We start from the raw sequence: 13,712 nt of genomic DNA, 5'->3' as shown, positions 1-13,712 counted from the left end.
GGGAACAGGGCAAAGAGCAGATGTGTAGTTTGGGGGAAATGGCTTCACAGGCCAAATTGGATCTCCTGGTATGCCCACAGCTATAGATGCCTCGCCCCTAGTGCAGATTCTGCGCTAGATGGACCAATGGTTTCACTCAATATAGGAAGGTTTCTATATGTCCGCATTTTACTTTCATACACACACACACACACGCACACACACACACACAAAAAAAATACACACAGAGTGAGGGGGGGGGAGTATTCGATCCCCTGCTAAATTTGCCCGTTTGCCCTCTGACGAAGAAATGACCAGTCTATAATTTTAATGGTAGGTTTATTGTAGCTGTGAGAGACAGAATAACAACAATATATATGGAGTGTGTGTGCACGCACACATTTTTCCATGTATAAGACGCCCCCCTATTTTGGGGGACTCAAATTTAAGAAAATGGGGGAGATCTATCCGTGTATAAGATGCTCCCAAATTTTGGACATTATTTTTTTGGGGGGAAAACCTAGTCTTATACATGGAAAAATACGGTAATTCTTTTCTACAACAACATCAAGCTCATCCCCAAGTACATGTGTTTAATATCAAGACACCAGAATCAAACCATATTATGGTTTAAAATTCAAAACCACACATGCATAGAGTATTATTCTTAAAATTCATTGTTGGCAAACTGTGTTTTCTTTGTGTTTCACTCTAAGAATCAGGAATGCAGCTGCAGTTGTAAACTATGGAATGGTTGCAGGATTATGGGGAGAGAAGAGAAATATTAACTGGGTGCTTCACAACCTAAGTAAAACACATGACCACATAAAAAGAAGCATTAAGGCCAAAGTCTAAAATTACCTTGCTCTATCACTGATCAAGGCAGTAAGTCGTTTTCAAGGGAATACTTAAATTGTGTTGGTTTAAGCAAACTGACTGATGTTTTCACGTTCTAAAATACGGGGCTTATCTAGGCTGCCACCTTGCGGAACACATTAATCTCTTTTACATGTGGCTTTAATGTGTGTCTCATTTGTAAGATCTGCACAGGGCACAGCTGGTTAGAAGTGTAGTCCCTAATGAGTGTAGCCATAGCTCAGTGGGAGAGCATCTGAACGGCATGCAGAGTCCCCGGTTAAGTCCCTGACACAGCCAGGTAAGGCTGGGAAATATGCTTGCCTGAAATTCTAGAATGCCACCGTCAGTCAATGCAGACAAAACTGATTAGGTGTGATTCCTGTGTACATTACCAGGGTGTTTGTGTGTTGGACTAGATTACCCTTTCGGACCCTTCCAACTCTACAATTCTGTGAGCTAGATTGGAGGATTGGTGGCCAAGTTCTAATCCATTATGTGCAAAAACAGGAAGAAATAACAATGTGTGTACTTGCCACTCTGAGTACTTAGCTGACGCACAAGTGATGAGCTCTGACAATGCCTATAGACAACACATTTATCGAGAAGTTATCCTTATTTTATTTGCACATAGCTTATTTGGAGGTTAGACCATACCTGAGCTTTATTGAGCATTCACTCTGATTTGTTTGATGGGAGGTTACAGTATAGGACCGTAAGCATTCATCTTGATTTGCTTGCATGGTGTTTATACGTCCGTCCGTCCCACACTCTTCAATGCATTTTCAATGTACAGTGGTACTTCGGGTTACATACGCTTCAGGTTACATGTGCTTCAGGTTACAGACTCCGCTAAATTCATCATGCGAAAGGCTGGGCTGGATGAATCCCAAGCCGGAATTAAGATTGCCGGAAGAAATATCAACAACCTCAGATATGCAGATGACACAACCTTGATGGCAGAAAGTGAAGAGGAATTAAAGAACCTTTTAATGAGGGTGAAAGAGGAGAGCGCAAAATATGGTCTGAAGCTCAACATCAAAAAAACGAAGATCATGGCCACTGGGCCCATCACCTCCTGGCAAATAGATGGGGAAGAAATGGAGGCAGTGAGAGATTTTACTTTCTTGGGCTCCATGATCAGTGCAGATGGTGACAGCAGTCACGAAATTAAAAGACGCCTGCTCCTTGGGAGAAAGGCGATGGCAAACCTAGACAACATCTTAAAAAGCAGAGACATCACCTTGCCAACAAAGGTCCGTATAGTAAAAGCCATGGTTTTCCCAGTAGTGATGTATGGAAGTGAGAGCTGGACCATAAAGAAGGCTGATCGCCGAAGAATTGATGCTTTTGAATTATGGTGCTGGAGAAGACTCTTGAGAGTCCCATGGACTGCAAGAAGATCAAACCTCTCCATTCTGAAGGAAATCAGCCCTGAGTGCTCACTGGAAGGACAGATCGTGAAACTGAGGCTCCAATACTTTGGCCACCTCATGAGAAGAGAGGACTCCCTGGAAAAGACCCTGATGTTGGGAAAGATGGAGGGCACAAGGAGAAGGGGACGACAGAGAATGAGATGGTTGGATGGTGTTCTTGAAGCTACTAGCTTGAGTTTGATCAAACTGCGGGAGGCAGTGGAGGACAGAAGTGCCTGGCGTGCTCTGGTCCATGGGGTCACGAAGAGTCGGACACGACTAAACGACTAAACAACAACCCAGAAATAGTACCTTGGGTTAAGAACTTTGCTTCATGATGAGAACAGAAATTGTGCTCCGGCGGCATGGCAACAGCAGGAGGCCCCATTAGCTAAAGTGGTGCTTCAGGTTAAGAACAGTTTCAGGTTAAGAACGGACCTCCAGAACGAATTAAGTACTTAACCTAAGGTACCACTGTACTTCCCAGTCAGTTTCCGAACAGCAAAAGTAATTGTTGCACTAGGGCAGCAGAGTGCTTTAATTCACTCCAGTTATGCAAACCTATACATCCTGATTTGTTCTCAAATTCCTCCTGCAAAATACTGAGCCTGGTGATGCCCTTAAGGATATTGTGAATTTTATTAAACTGCTCCATGCTACCCCAATCTCTGACCAGCACAAGATTCCACGGGTACCAGACACTGACACAGAATTCCAGCAGAAACCAGCCTTGGCTCACTTTCTCTGCCTTTGCAGCCTGCAGCTTTTGCATCCAGCTTCTAGCTCAGACCACTCAACTCTGGCCTTTTGTCTTTCTAACTAACAGACAGTTGAGGGATGGAGGCTCACCTATTTGCCCACAAAGCCACCCCCTTTGTTCCCTTAAAGACTTATCTTTAGTGGGCCATTACCCGACTGGCTTGGCTATTCCAGCAATGGAATCCATGCTGGATCCCGGAATTAGAAGTGTGGTTCAGGCACACAACTCATAACAATACATTTTGTGGGCTTTATTTTCATCTTGCAGTAATTATTATTTTATGGCAAGCTGATTACTTACATTAAAAGGTGTAAATACTTCCCCTCCTCTTTTTCCTAGAAAATGAATAGGTGATCAAGGGGGAAAGAGTAAGAAATCACGAGTCCTGGGACCACTGCATTTTCAGTCATGATTCCTGAGACAGCTTCTGAACTGACTTACAAGAACAAAGTCATGTAGAGAACAGCACTGCAAAAACAGTGGCTTGGTTTTATTCTCCAGTATATTGTTTAATTTTATTTCTGGCTTGCATGCGTGATGACATATTGCTTCTTCCCCACTTTTAATGCTCCAAACACGGGAAAGAATAATCAGTACTTTTAATTGCTGAATTTAAAAACATCCAGATAACAAATGCCCCCTACTTATATAACATTTTGCAACTTCAAAGTGGTACGCAGATCTTAACTCATTAATCTCAAAATATCAGTGTGAGGAAGTTAATTAAATATTACTGTGCATATTTTAGAGATAGGGAAATGGATTTCAGGAGACCGGTAAGAGCCTCCAGCAAGGTCACAAAGCTATAATTCACAAAACTGCATCAACTGGAGTCCTTAAATTTGAGGTGTTGGGCAGTGAAAGCGCTCGTTCAGCTTCAACAGAGCAGAAATAGGTTTGTATTACAATTGGCGGAGACTAGTCCATTAGGGCAAATGAGGCACTACCCAACCAGTCTTAGTCTGCCCTCAATCAGCCTCTACCTGCCCACTTTCTTATTTATTACCTCCAGTCCAGGGAGTGGCCTTGGATTCTTCCTCCTTAGTCTCACTGTTGCCCATGTAGGGAGGAGGTCAGGGACAAAACCAGAATTAGTTGGCTCTGCCTGTCATTGGGTCTGGCACCACCTACTGTTGGCCTCCCAGCCTCCCACCCCACCAGTCCCAATGGTACTAGCCACCACTGATTGTACCAGCCAACGCAATAGGCTTTGCTTACCAAATTGGGCCGAGGAAAAGGCAACAATCCCCTTGCAATCAAAGAACTGTCACTGAATTTCTCGTTACAGATGGGTAGCCATGTTGGTCTGCCATAGTCAAAATAAAAAAATTCCTTCCTGTAGCACCTTAAAGACCAACTAAGTTAGTTCTTGGTATAAGCTTTCGTGTGCATGCACACTTCTTCTAACTTAGTTGGTCTTTAAGGTGCTACAGGAAGGAATTTTTTTATTTTGACTGAATTTCTCGAAATACTTGTTGTTGTTTTTAAAAAAGACACCAAGAATTGTGCTTGCTGCGGAGATCTGGGCTTCCAGAGTTTCGTGGGACACTATTTAACTGGCCATGGGTAGTGAAAAAGATAACTGTGGGCCAGGTAGCACACAGAAGGTGACCCATGTGAGGTTATAACATGAGGTCCCCTGAGACCTTGCATTCCTGAATACACAAGAGAACACAATTTCCTTTCAATGGCAAAAGATGTGTCTAAGCATATGAAAACATGCTGACAATGTTCCAATTTCCTGTCTTGCATTGCAAGAAGATGGCTTTACTGAAACTAATGTCAAACTGAAGAAAAGCATGTGAGTATGGGATTACCCTAGATATTTCCAGAAATTGTTCATAAAATGGAATGCTAAACCTAATACTGCAGAAAACTAGAATTGGATCAAAGGGAGGAGGGATTTAGGCTATGCTTGCAACAACAGATGAAAATGTGAACAATATTGTTCAAGCTAAAAGAACAGTTCAGGGCAACTCATTGCTAACAAAGGTAGAAACTGAATTTAGTCTTAAGAGTCTCTCTCTCTCTCTGGTGTTCTTTAGATCTACAAATTACAAGTATCATTTGGGATACATCGTCATTCTAATACTTTTTTTGAGGTACCTTCTGTGTGCTAAGCATGGATAAATCCCTTGGTTGTGACTGAGGAACCAAACTAGTTAATTCCAAACTATGAGTGCAATTATATGTACAGTGGTACTGCGGGTTACATATGCTTCAGGTTACATACACTTCAGGTTACAGACTCTGCTAACCCAGAAATATTACCTCAGGTTAAGAACTTTGCTTCAGGGTGAGAACAGAAATCATGCTTCGGCGGCGCGGCGTCAGCAGGACGCCCCATTAGCTAAAGTGGTGCTTCAGGTTAAGAACAGTTTCAGGTTAAGAACGGACCTCCTGAATGAATTAAGTAATGAATTAACCCGAGGTACCACTGTACTAGATATGACAACAGAGGAGATTGGGATTTGTCCTAAATCCTAGACTAGGGGTCAGCAAACTTTTTCATCAGGGGGCCAGTCCACTGTCCCTCAGACCTTGTGGGGGGGGCCAGACTATATTTTTAAAAAATAATAATGAACAAATTCCTATGCCCCACAAATAACCCAGAGATGCATTTTAAATGAAAGGACACATTCTATTCATGTAAAAACATACTGATTCCCAGACTGTCCGCAGGCCAGATTTAGAAGGTGATTGGGCCGGATCCAGCCCCCGGGCCTTAGTTTGCCTACCCATGTCCTAGGCCACCACCAGTGTAACATTACACCAGCCAACAAAAGATGTGGTAAGTCATAACTCTTTGGAACACGGAAGCTGCCTCATAGGGAGTCAGACCATTGACCCAGCTAGCTCAGTATTGTCTCCACTGACAGGCAGCACCTCTTTGGGGTTTCAGACTGGGGTCTCAGTCCTCCTGGAGACGCTGGGGATTGAACCTTGGAATTTCTGCATGCAAAGCAGATGCACTACCACTGAGCCTCAGCCCTCTCCTACTCTACGGAGAACCACCACCTGGTGTTCTGCAGACCCCCCGCTAAGCCAGGAACCTCTTTGCAAAGCCAGGCTTTCTCCTATATACCATGGGTAGGCAAAGTAAGGCCCGGGGGCCAGATTCAGCCCAATCACCTTCTAAATCCGGCCTGCGGATGGTGCAGGAATCAGCGTGTTTTTACATGAGTAGAATGTGTCCTTTTATTTAAAATGCATTTCTGGGTTATTTGTGAGGCATAGGAATTCGTTCATCCCCCCCCCCAATATAGTCCGGCTCCCCACAAGGTCTAACGGACAGTGGACCAGCCCCCTGCTGAAAAAGTTTGCTGACCCCTGCATTGCACAACCCCCAATATGTCTAGACCTGCCAGCATAACCGAGTATCCTCTCAAACAATATTTTAGAACAGGTGCTATTTTTCCATGTGTTTACTGGTGATGCATCGCAATGAATAATAGAGAAGCCAGCAGGCAGAGGGGCACCTCTGGCGCACTTTCCTCACCAGCAGCGCAAAACATAAATCAAATATTGATAGAGCTTTAGTTTTCAGTTTCACTTTCCACAACTGCAAAGTTCAATAGTTTCTCATTGTGCCTTTCAGCAAGATGTCAATACTGTATTACTAGAGGGCGGGAGGGAATTCCCAATTAACCTCTCTGAAAGCCTCTTCTACCCTAGAGCAGCCTCCATCCCCATAGCAAACTGTAGATGGTGCTGAGCCCCAACTTCCACCAGCTGCAGCTAAAGGTTGACTGCGGTGGGACTTGTAGTCCAAAACAGCTGCCTGAGAGCATTCATTTCCAAGCTAACTGCAACGAATGAACATTTCCTTTTTTGTTTAACACACACGGTGTTTTTATTCCCGCTTTCCTTGTGTAATATTTGGACTGTAACATTTGCTGTTATTCAGTGGAAACTTCACCGACTTTGTTAATATGGAATTAGGCCCATGGATTTTAGGCTAGTTAGCCTAATTGTTGTTGTTGTTGTTTAGTTGTTTAGTCATGTCCGACTCTTTGTGACCCCATGGACCAGAGCATGCCAGGCACTCCTGTCTTCCACTGCCTCCCACAGTTTGGTCAAACTCATGCTGGTAGCTTCAAGAACAGAGTCCAACCATCTCGTCCTCTGTCGTCCCCTTCTCATTGTGCCCTCCATCTTTCCCAACATCAGGGTCTTTTCCAGGGAGTCTTCTCTTCTCATGAGGTGTCCAAAGTATTGGAGCCTCAGCTTCACGATCTGTCCTTCCAGTGAGCACTCAGGGCTGATTTCCTTAAGAATGGATACGTTTGATCTTCTTGCAGTCCATGGGACTCTCAAGAGTCTCCTCCAGCACCATAATTCAAAAGCATCAATTCTTCGGTGATTAGCCTTCTTTATGGTCCAGCTCTCACTTCCATACATCACTACTGGCTAATATTGGACTCAATAAGGATTTTAAAGCTAAAATCACAAACTTACAGAATGGCATTTGCCAGCCTGGTAGTCTCATAGCCATGCGGGGGAAATTTTTTTATTTGTGGGGGAGGGGGGAATGAGGATCATGGCTGGGGATGGGAATGGATAACCATCCTCTCCCCATGTGCTGCAGTCCCAATAACAATCCCTCTTCCCACACCTGTAATTAAGTAAAGATGAAAACCAGCTGCATGGTATACACTAAGTATACCTTGTATAGTTAGCTTAAGAGGAGTTATCACAGAGGTGTACAAAATTATGCATGGTAGAGAATTTTTTCTTTCTCTCTCATAACAGAAGAACTTGCTGTTTATAATTTTATAAAGTTCAGAGACAAAACTGTCTTGCAATTCTTAAACTTGATGTTTAACTTGATCAGTTGATTTTCATATTTCTGGGTGGTTAGAGAACTGCAGGAGATGATTCTGACTCCAAAACAACCTTGTTATCAGCACTGCTCTGGGTGAAGAGATGCAGCAGCAAATATAAGGTAATTCTGAGTGGAAATATAGCCAAACAAATTGTACAAATCATCTAGTCAGACTGAGTCATCACATGCAGCCAACTTACTCTTGTGGTTCAGAATAACATAATAAGAATGTTTGCACATATAAAAGAATCAACCTTAAGAAATCAGATTCTGAGTGTGTGTGTGTGTGTGTGTGTGTGTGTGTAGGAGTCTTGCAAACAGAAATTAAAATTATATATCACTTCTATTCCTCCTTTTTTGCCATGCATGCCAAATCAGCAAATCAAGTAATGTTTACAGTGCTTCAGTTCTATAATTTAATGAAAGTCCTTGAGAATATCACATAAAGACTGGCATATTCTTTGGTTTCTTAATTCCATCTAGACCTTTTCTATGCACATACAGTGCATTTGGAGGAGCTTTGGGATCTGTCTTAGAAGGGGGAAAGGAATAAATATTCAATAAGTGAATTTTTGCTATGAAACTCATTCAAGTGATTAATCAAAATGATATGCTGAGACTCCCTGTTTATGGCTTCATATTTCAAGGGACAGAGTTAAATATCATGAAACAGTTTAGCATCTTGGCCACCAGACACAGAAATGACAGGCAGCTGCATCTGAATTATATTGCAGATGCACATGTAAAGGTCAGAGAAACCTGGTGACATTTGGAGATACATATTTACTGGAGACTATTTCCTTTGATACAGAACTAACATGTGTCCAGATTGAAAAACCTATTTGTTGTCTTATCCCACGATATAGGGGTTTCAGAAGGTGCAGATTCATCACACACACACACACACACACACACTCTTCTTATTTGTAGACAATATAGCATTTCTATAGATACTATGAACAGGTTGTTAGCAAAATGTGTTCTTCAAATTATTGGATTTGTCTGGGAAAGTGTGTATCTGCAATAAAAGTGGGAAAACCTGTTGGTACTAACAATCCCACATGGATGCTTTGAAAAATGTGCATGTGTGAAGAGCACCCGTCCCACAATAAACATCTGCCTGGAAACATCCTCCTGTGACAAGCCCTCAGTCTTCTTTGTGTACACAAAGTCTTGGTTTAGTAGCCGTATATCCATGTAAGAGAAAAACTGTACGTTGGGTATATACAGTATACAATCACAGGGATTTATGGAGTAGAAAGATGTGAATACTGTGAAGAACCCCTCAGGTGACATGCATCGCCTATGCACAGAAACACTGTCTGGTACCTTGTCAGGTGTACCTCACTGGAGGTTGGGGAACTATTGCCAAGGATGGGCAGATTTTGACCCTACAGTGAGTGCCCTGGAGTGTGTTACTTCTTCCCTGTAAGAGTTATTGGCAGATAACTAAAATGGGATAAATGAGTGAAATCCGGAACAACCATGCCAATATTATTGTAAGAAAGTAAGAAGAGCCTTGCTGCATCAGGCTAATAGCCCATCTAGTCCAGCATCCTGTTCTCACAAAGGTCAACCAGATGTCAGTGGGAAGCTTGCCCAAAGGAAGTGAGTTCAGCTGTGGCAGCAGAACACAGCCATTGTGACTAGTAGCCACTGGTGTCCACAAGCTTTGCGTGTGCCATTTCAAAAGATGTCTTTTTGCTGCCAAAAAATTATGACATGGTAAGAATGATTCAAGGAATACAGATGAGAGTCGCATCATCTGCTGTCAACTGCTGCTCACCTTTTTATGATCAAACCGATAACCTGATCCCTCCCTTGCCATTTATCACATATTACTGGAAGTTACTGAAGCAAAACCTTATTTAATAAGATGGAAGCACTACTGAAAACATTTTCTTATAGGGAAGATAAATCCATGGGAGAATACACACCGCTTTAGGCCAATTTCCAGTTATTGGTTTGGCTATGGCAGTCATGTTTATAGGATATAAAGCCACTTTTTCAGTATACAAAGATCTATGCAACAATCATCACGTACAGAGTCAAGGGCAACTATAGCATCATCTAGATTTCCCCCTCAAGTGGAGATTGAACTGTACCTGTCAATCAATGATCATCATATGGTTGGACACAACATGTTCAGCTGTGATTTGACACCTTGTAAGAAACCCCGCCCCCACAGTCCCCCGTGATGTGATGTGGTGGGTGCTGTTGTGACACCATGATGTCCCGGCATCGCATGTGTGAGCATTGTGCCTCCCTCCCTAAGCCGGATAGAAGCTTCCTGGCCTTTGGGAAGGAGGTCCACACTTTAATACTCTAATTGACCAGGAACATTTAGGGGACAAGCCTAAATATGTGCCTGGCCTAGAGAACCAAGAAACACTTCCAGGCACTTCCCACTACAGTACTTCCTATATAGCATCGAGCCCATTTTCCTGCCCTTGCCCTCGGGGTCGTGTCCTTTGACCTACATAGCTACGAATAATCTATCCTATATTTGGGGGCCTCGGGCCCCAGTTAGCGCCCCAAAGCAACCGCCCGAAGCAACTCATCCTGCGCCACTTTGCGCACAAAAGCGCAACAGGCAAGGCGCATTGGGGCGCAGGGGGCTTTCTTTTTCGGGTGCGTGTGTTTGTGATCTGGATTCTACGTTTCCGATTCCGAGCGTAGATCGGGGAGGGTTGGCCAAGCAGGTGCCGAGAGCGAGGCATGATGCGGGGCGGCTGGTGGGGCTGGGCTCTTCTTGGGAAAACGCCCCTCCTCCCCGCGCCCTTCCTTCAGCTTCCTCCTCCCAGCCAACAAAACCGAAGACTAGCGAGCGAGAGGAAGGGTCGTGCTGGGTAATAACAATGCGCGCGCGGGGGGCGGGGGCTGCATCGGGAGCCACTTGCCGCGGCGACAGCAGCAGCAGCAGCAGCGACGGCTGCCGCCCAGGGAGCCTTGATTGACGTCGACCTGCTCGCGAAGCGGCGCATCGAGCGCCAGGCAGAGCCAAACAGCAGCCGAAGCCACCGGCTGGCTCGCGCCAGAGGAGCACAAAGAGGCGGCAGCTCCATCTTTCCCAGCGGCAGCGAATCCGAAGAGGATCGCCGCCCGCCTCCGCGCCCTGTCTGCGGCCAGACGGCGCCGGCATCTGGGCAGGAGGGCGAGGAGGAGCAGGAGACCCACATGGGCATGTCCTTGGCTCGTCTGACCGCGCTCCTCGCCACTGCTTCCCATCGCAGGGAGCTGCCGTAGCTGATGGATGCCGGAAGGTGCCGCATTGCCTTGTGTGGCTTTGCAGCCTGCTTTGCTGGTGCGGATTACTTGGCTGTTCCCTTTTCGCCCCGGATGCCTTTCTCCTGGCGGATGGCTGTTCTGTTGCGAGGCGACTGAATCCTCTCTTGTCCTGCGACTCTGTCTGTCCTCGCGGGGAGCGGGGCGGGTGGTGGGGAGGAAAGGACCTGGAAGATATTTTTACCCCCTGCCTGAGAAGACCTGGGAGCGAGCGAGAGGGACATGCGACAGTCTTGCTGGTAGTGGATGAGATCACTGTGTACGTAGGAGGGGAACTGGGGTGGGTGGGGGGAGGGCGAATCCATCCCAAGCTCCATGGGCTAAAAGGGGTGGGGTGGGGGTGCAAATAAGAACCTCGGGTTTTTGTTTTTATTTTTTTTAAGAAGCACCCTTCAGCAGACCAGTTGCATGCCCTTAGCACCCTGTCACGCACTGACTTCTAAATCCACGAGGATCTGAGTTTCTTATTTTGCGGGAGGGAGGAAGTCCCTGGTGGAAACATTGCATTGCCACCTGATTTATTGATACAGCTCTTCTTTCTATCTCCATTGCACCAGTACCAAGGGTGAGATCACTGGTTTGCACAGAGGAGTGAGGTGGGAATATCTGAAGACAGTGGTGGTGGGGGGAGGGGGAGGAGAGAGATATCCAGTACTGATCGCCCCCAGCTTGGGGAAAGTCACAGTACAGCGGCTGTTTGGCCTTCCTCTCTGCCATCATGTTGCTTTAACAGTACCTGCTGATCAGGGAATCTGGTGATCCAGCCAACATGACTAGTTAACCCAAAGGACAATATTGTGTGGGAGGGAAGCAGGGAGCACCATTGCCGGAGCCAGGCTATAAAGAATACCAGCTCCATCTACTTGGGCCGTGCCAAAGCCATTATTTCTGTCAATCAACAAGCAATTGCAGTGGAAGGATAGCAATTGGGGGTTCGGTTATATGCAAGGTATAGTTATACTGCAGCTTCGAGCTGTTAGTGGGTGTGGGAAGGGTGGGCATTTGAGGGCGAGGAAGAAAAGCAGCAGCTGAGTGGAGTTACTGTGAACGGGCCACCGTGAGATGGAAAGGGGAAACAGGAGCTGAGCGGGTTGTGCACACTGCACGACATCAGGGTATTTGCTTCGGAGAGATTCATGCTGTGAGGCAAAGGAGCACCAAACTTGTCGGTTCTGGAAAGGGAAATAAGGAACCCCCCCTCTCTTTTTTTGGAAAGAAGAAGAACAGACTTTGTGGCATTAGGGGCTGTCTCCCTTTTTACTTAAGAGGAGTATTGGACAGAGTGGCACAATGACTCATTTGCAGGCAGGCCTGTCCCCAAAGACGCTGGAGAAAGCCCGGCTAGAACTGAACGAAAACCCAGACACCCTGCACCAGGACATCCAGGAGGTGCGGGACATGGTCATCACCCGGCCAGACATTGGCTTTCTCCGCACGGACGACGCGTTCATTCTCCGCTTCCTTCGGGCCAGGAAGTTCCAGCATTTCGAGGCGTTTCGCTTGTTGGCCCAATACTTTGAGTACCGCCAGCAGAACCTCGATATGTTCAAGAGCTTCAAAGCCACAGACCCAGGCATCAAGCAGGCACTCAAGGATGGCTTCCCAGGAGGACTGGCTAACCTTGATCACTACGGCAGGAAGATCCTGGTTCTGTTTGCTGCCAACTGGGACCAAAGCAGGTAAACATAAGAGTTTTGGTTGTGGGCAGCTGGGGTCAGGTGAGACACTTGCCATCGTGCTGCAATCTAGAAATGTCACCTCATCATAGCAAATTGAAATCCCGTTTTGCCCCAGTGATGAAATGATGATAATATTCCTTTCCCAGCCAGCAGAATGCTGGGCGTAAGGCATCTTGTTTTGTCCTGAGTTCTCCGTGTGGCAAATTGCAGTTTTGATGATCTGATCCAGATGTCCTGTCATAGTGGGGTGGTTTGATAGGTGTCCTTCAAATTCTTTCCAAACACAGAGCTCAGAGACAGGGAGAATCAACATTCTTAGGTTCACATTTGCATTGGGCCAGGTTGGGCCATAAAATGTAGGAGAGGGGAACAGATAAATGGAAACTTGTTCTTTTTCTTGGGATACTGTGGATCTTGGATCCTTCACTTGGAGGGCTGTCGGCTATGGCATTGTAGAGATCCTGCTCAGTAGGGGAAAAGGGATGGTCTTGATATCTTTCTGTGACAAGAGCTGTGATGCCTGTAAAGGAGCAAAAGTGTTGGCCGTTTGTCCTGACACTGACATATTTATCCAATGCAGTTTTGCCTGCTTCTGTGAAATAAGCAGTCACCTGGGACACAAACAGAGGATGACATTCAGGAGTGCTTATTTGCATGTCAACCATAGTCTCCTAGGTCCTGGTCCTACACTATTCAACCCATAATTACTCATAATTTGCCCCAGTTTGGAGGTAATTTTTAAAGTGTTTCCCTCTGGTCATCTCCCATGTTGTAGCAGCAAAGCCTGAACTTCTGCATCAACATGGGTTGCCCAGAAGATAGAGGTACTTCTTAAGACAACATTCCACTTCTCTTGGTGTCTGCATGATGGAAATTACCCATTGTGATATATAATTTCAGATGATACCAATGAA

General features: G+C 45.5%; 1 protein-coding gene across 1 annotated transcript in view; it reads left to right on the top strand.

The window, feature by feature from the left end:
- Positions 1-11,406: 11,406 nt before the first annotated feature.
- The window catches only part of CLVS2 (clavesin 2), a 44,894-nt gene continuing 42,588 nt past the window's right edge, over positions 11,407-13,712 (top strand). Inside the window, exon 1 of the mRNA XM_082216163.1 lies at positions 11,407-12,798. Coding sequence (XP_082072289.1) covers positions 12,410-12,798 — 389 coding nt within the window. The 5' untranslated portion in view covers positions 11,407-12,409. The remainder of the gene's footprint in view (positions 12,799-13,712) is intronic.

The sequence above is a fragment of the Podarcis vaucheri genome, assembly GCF_965113315.1.
Source record: "Podarcis vaucheri genome assembly, chromosome: 3".
NCBI lineage: Eukaryota > Metazoa > Chordata > Lepidosauria > Squamata > Lacertidae > Podarcis > Podarcis vaucheri.
This window is presented reverse-complemented; position numbering and strand designations above follow the sequence as displayed.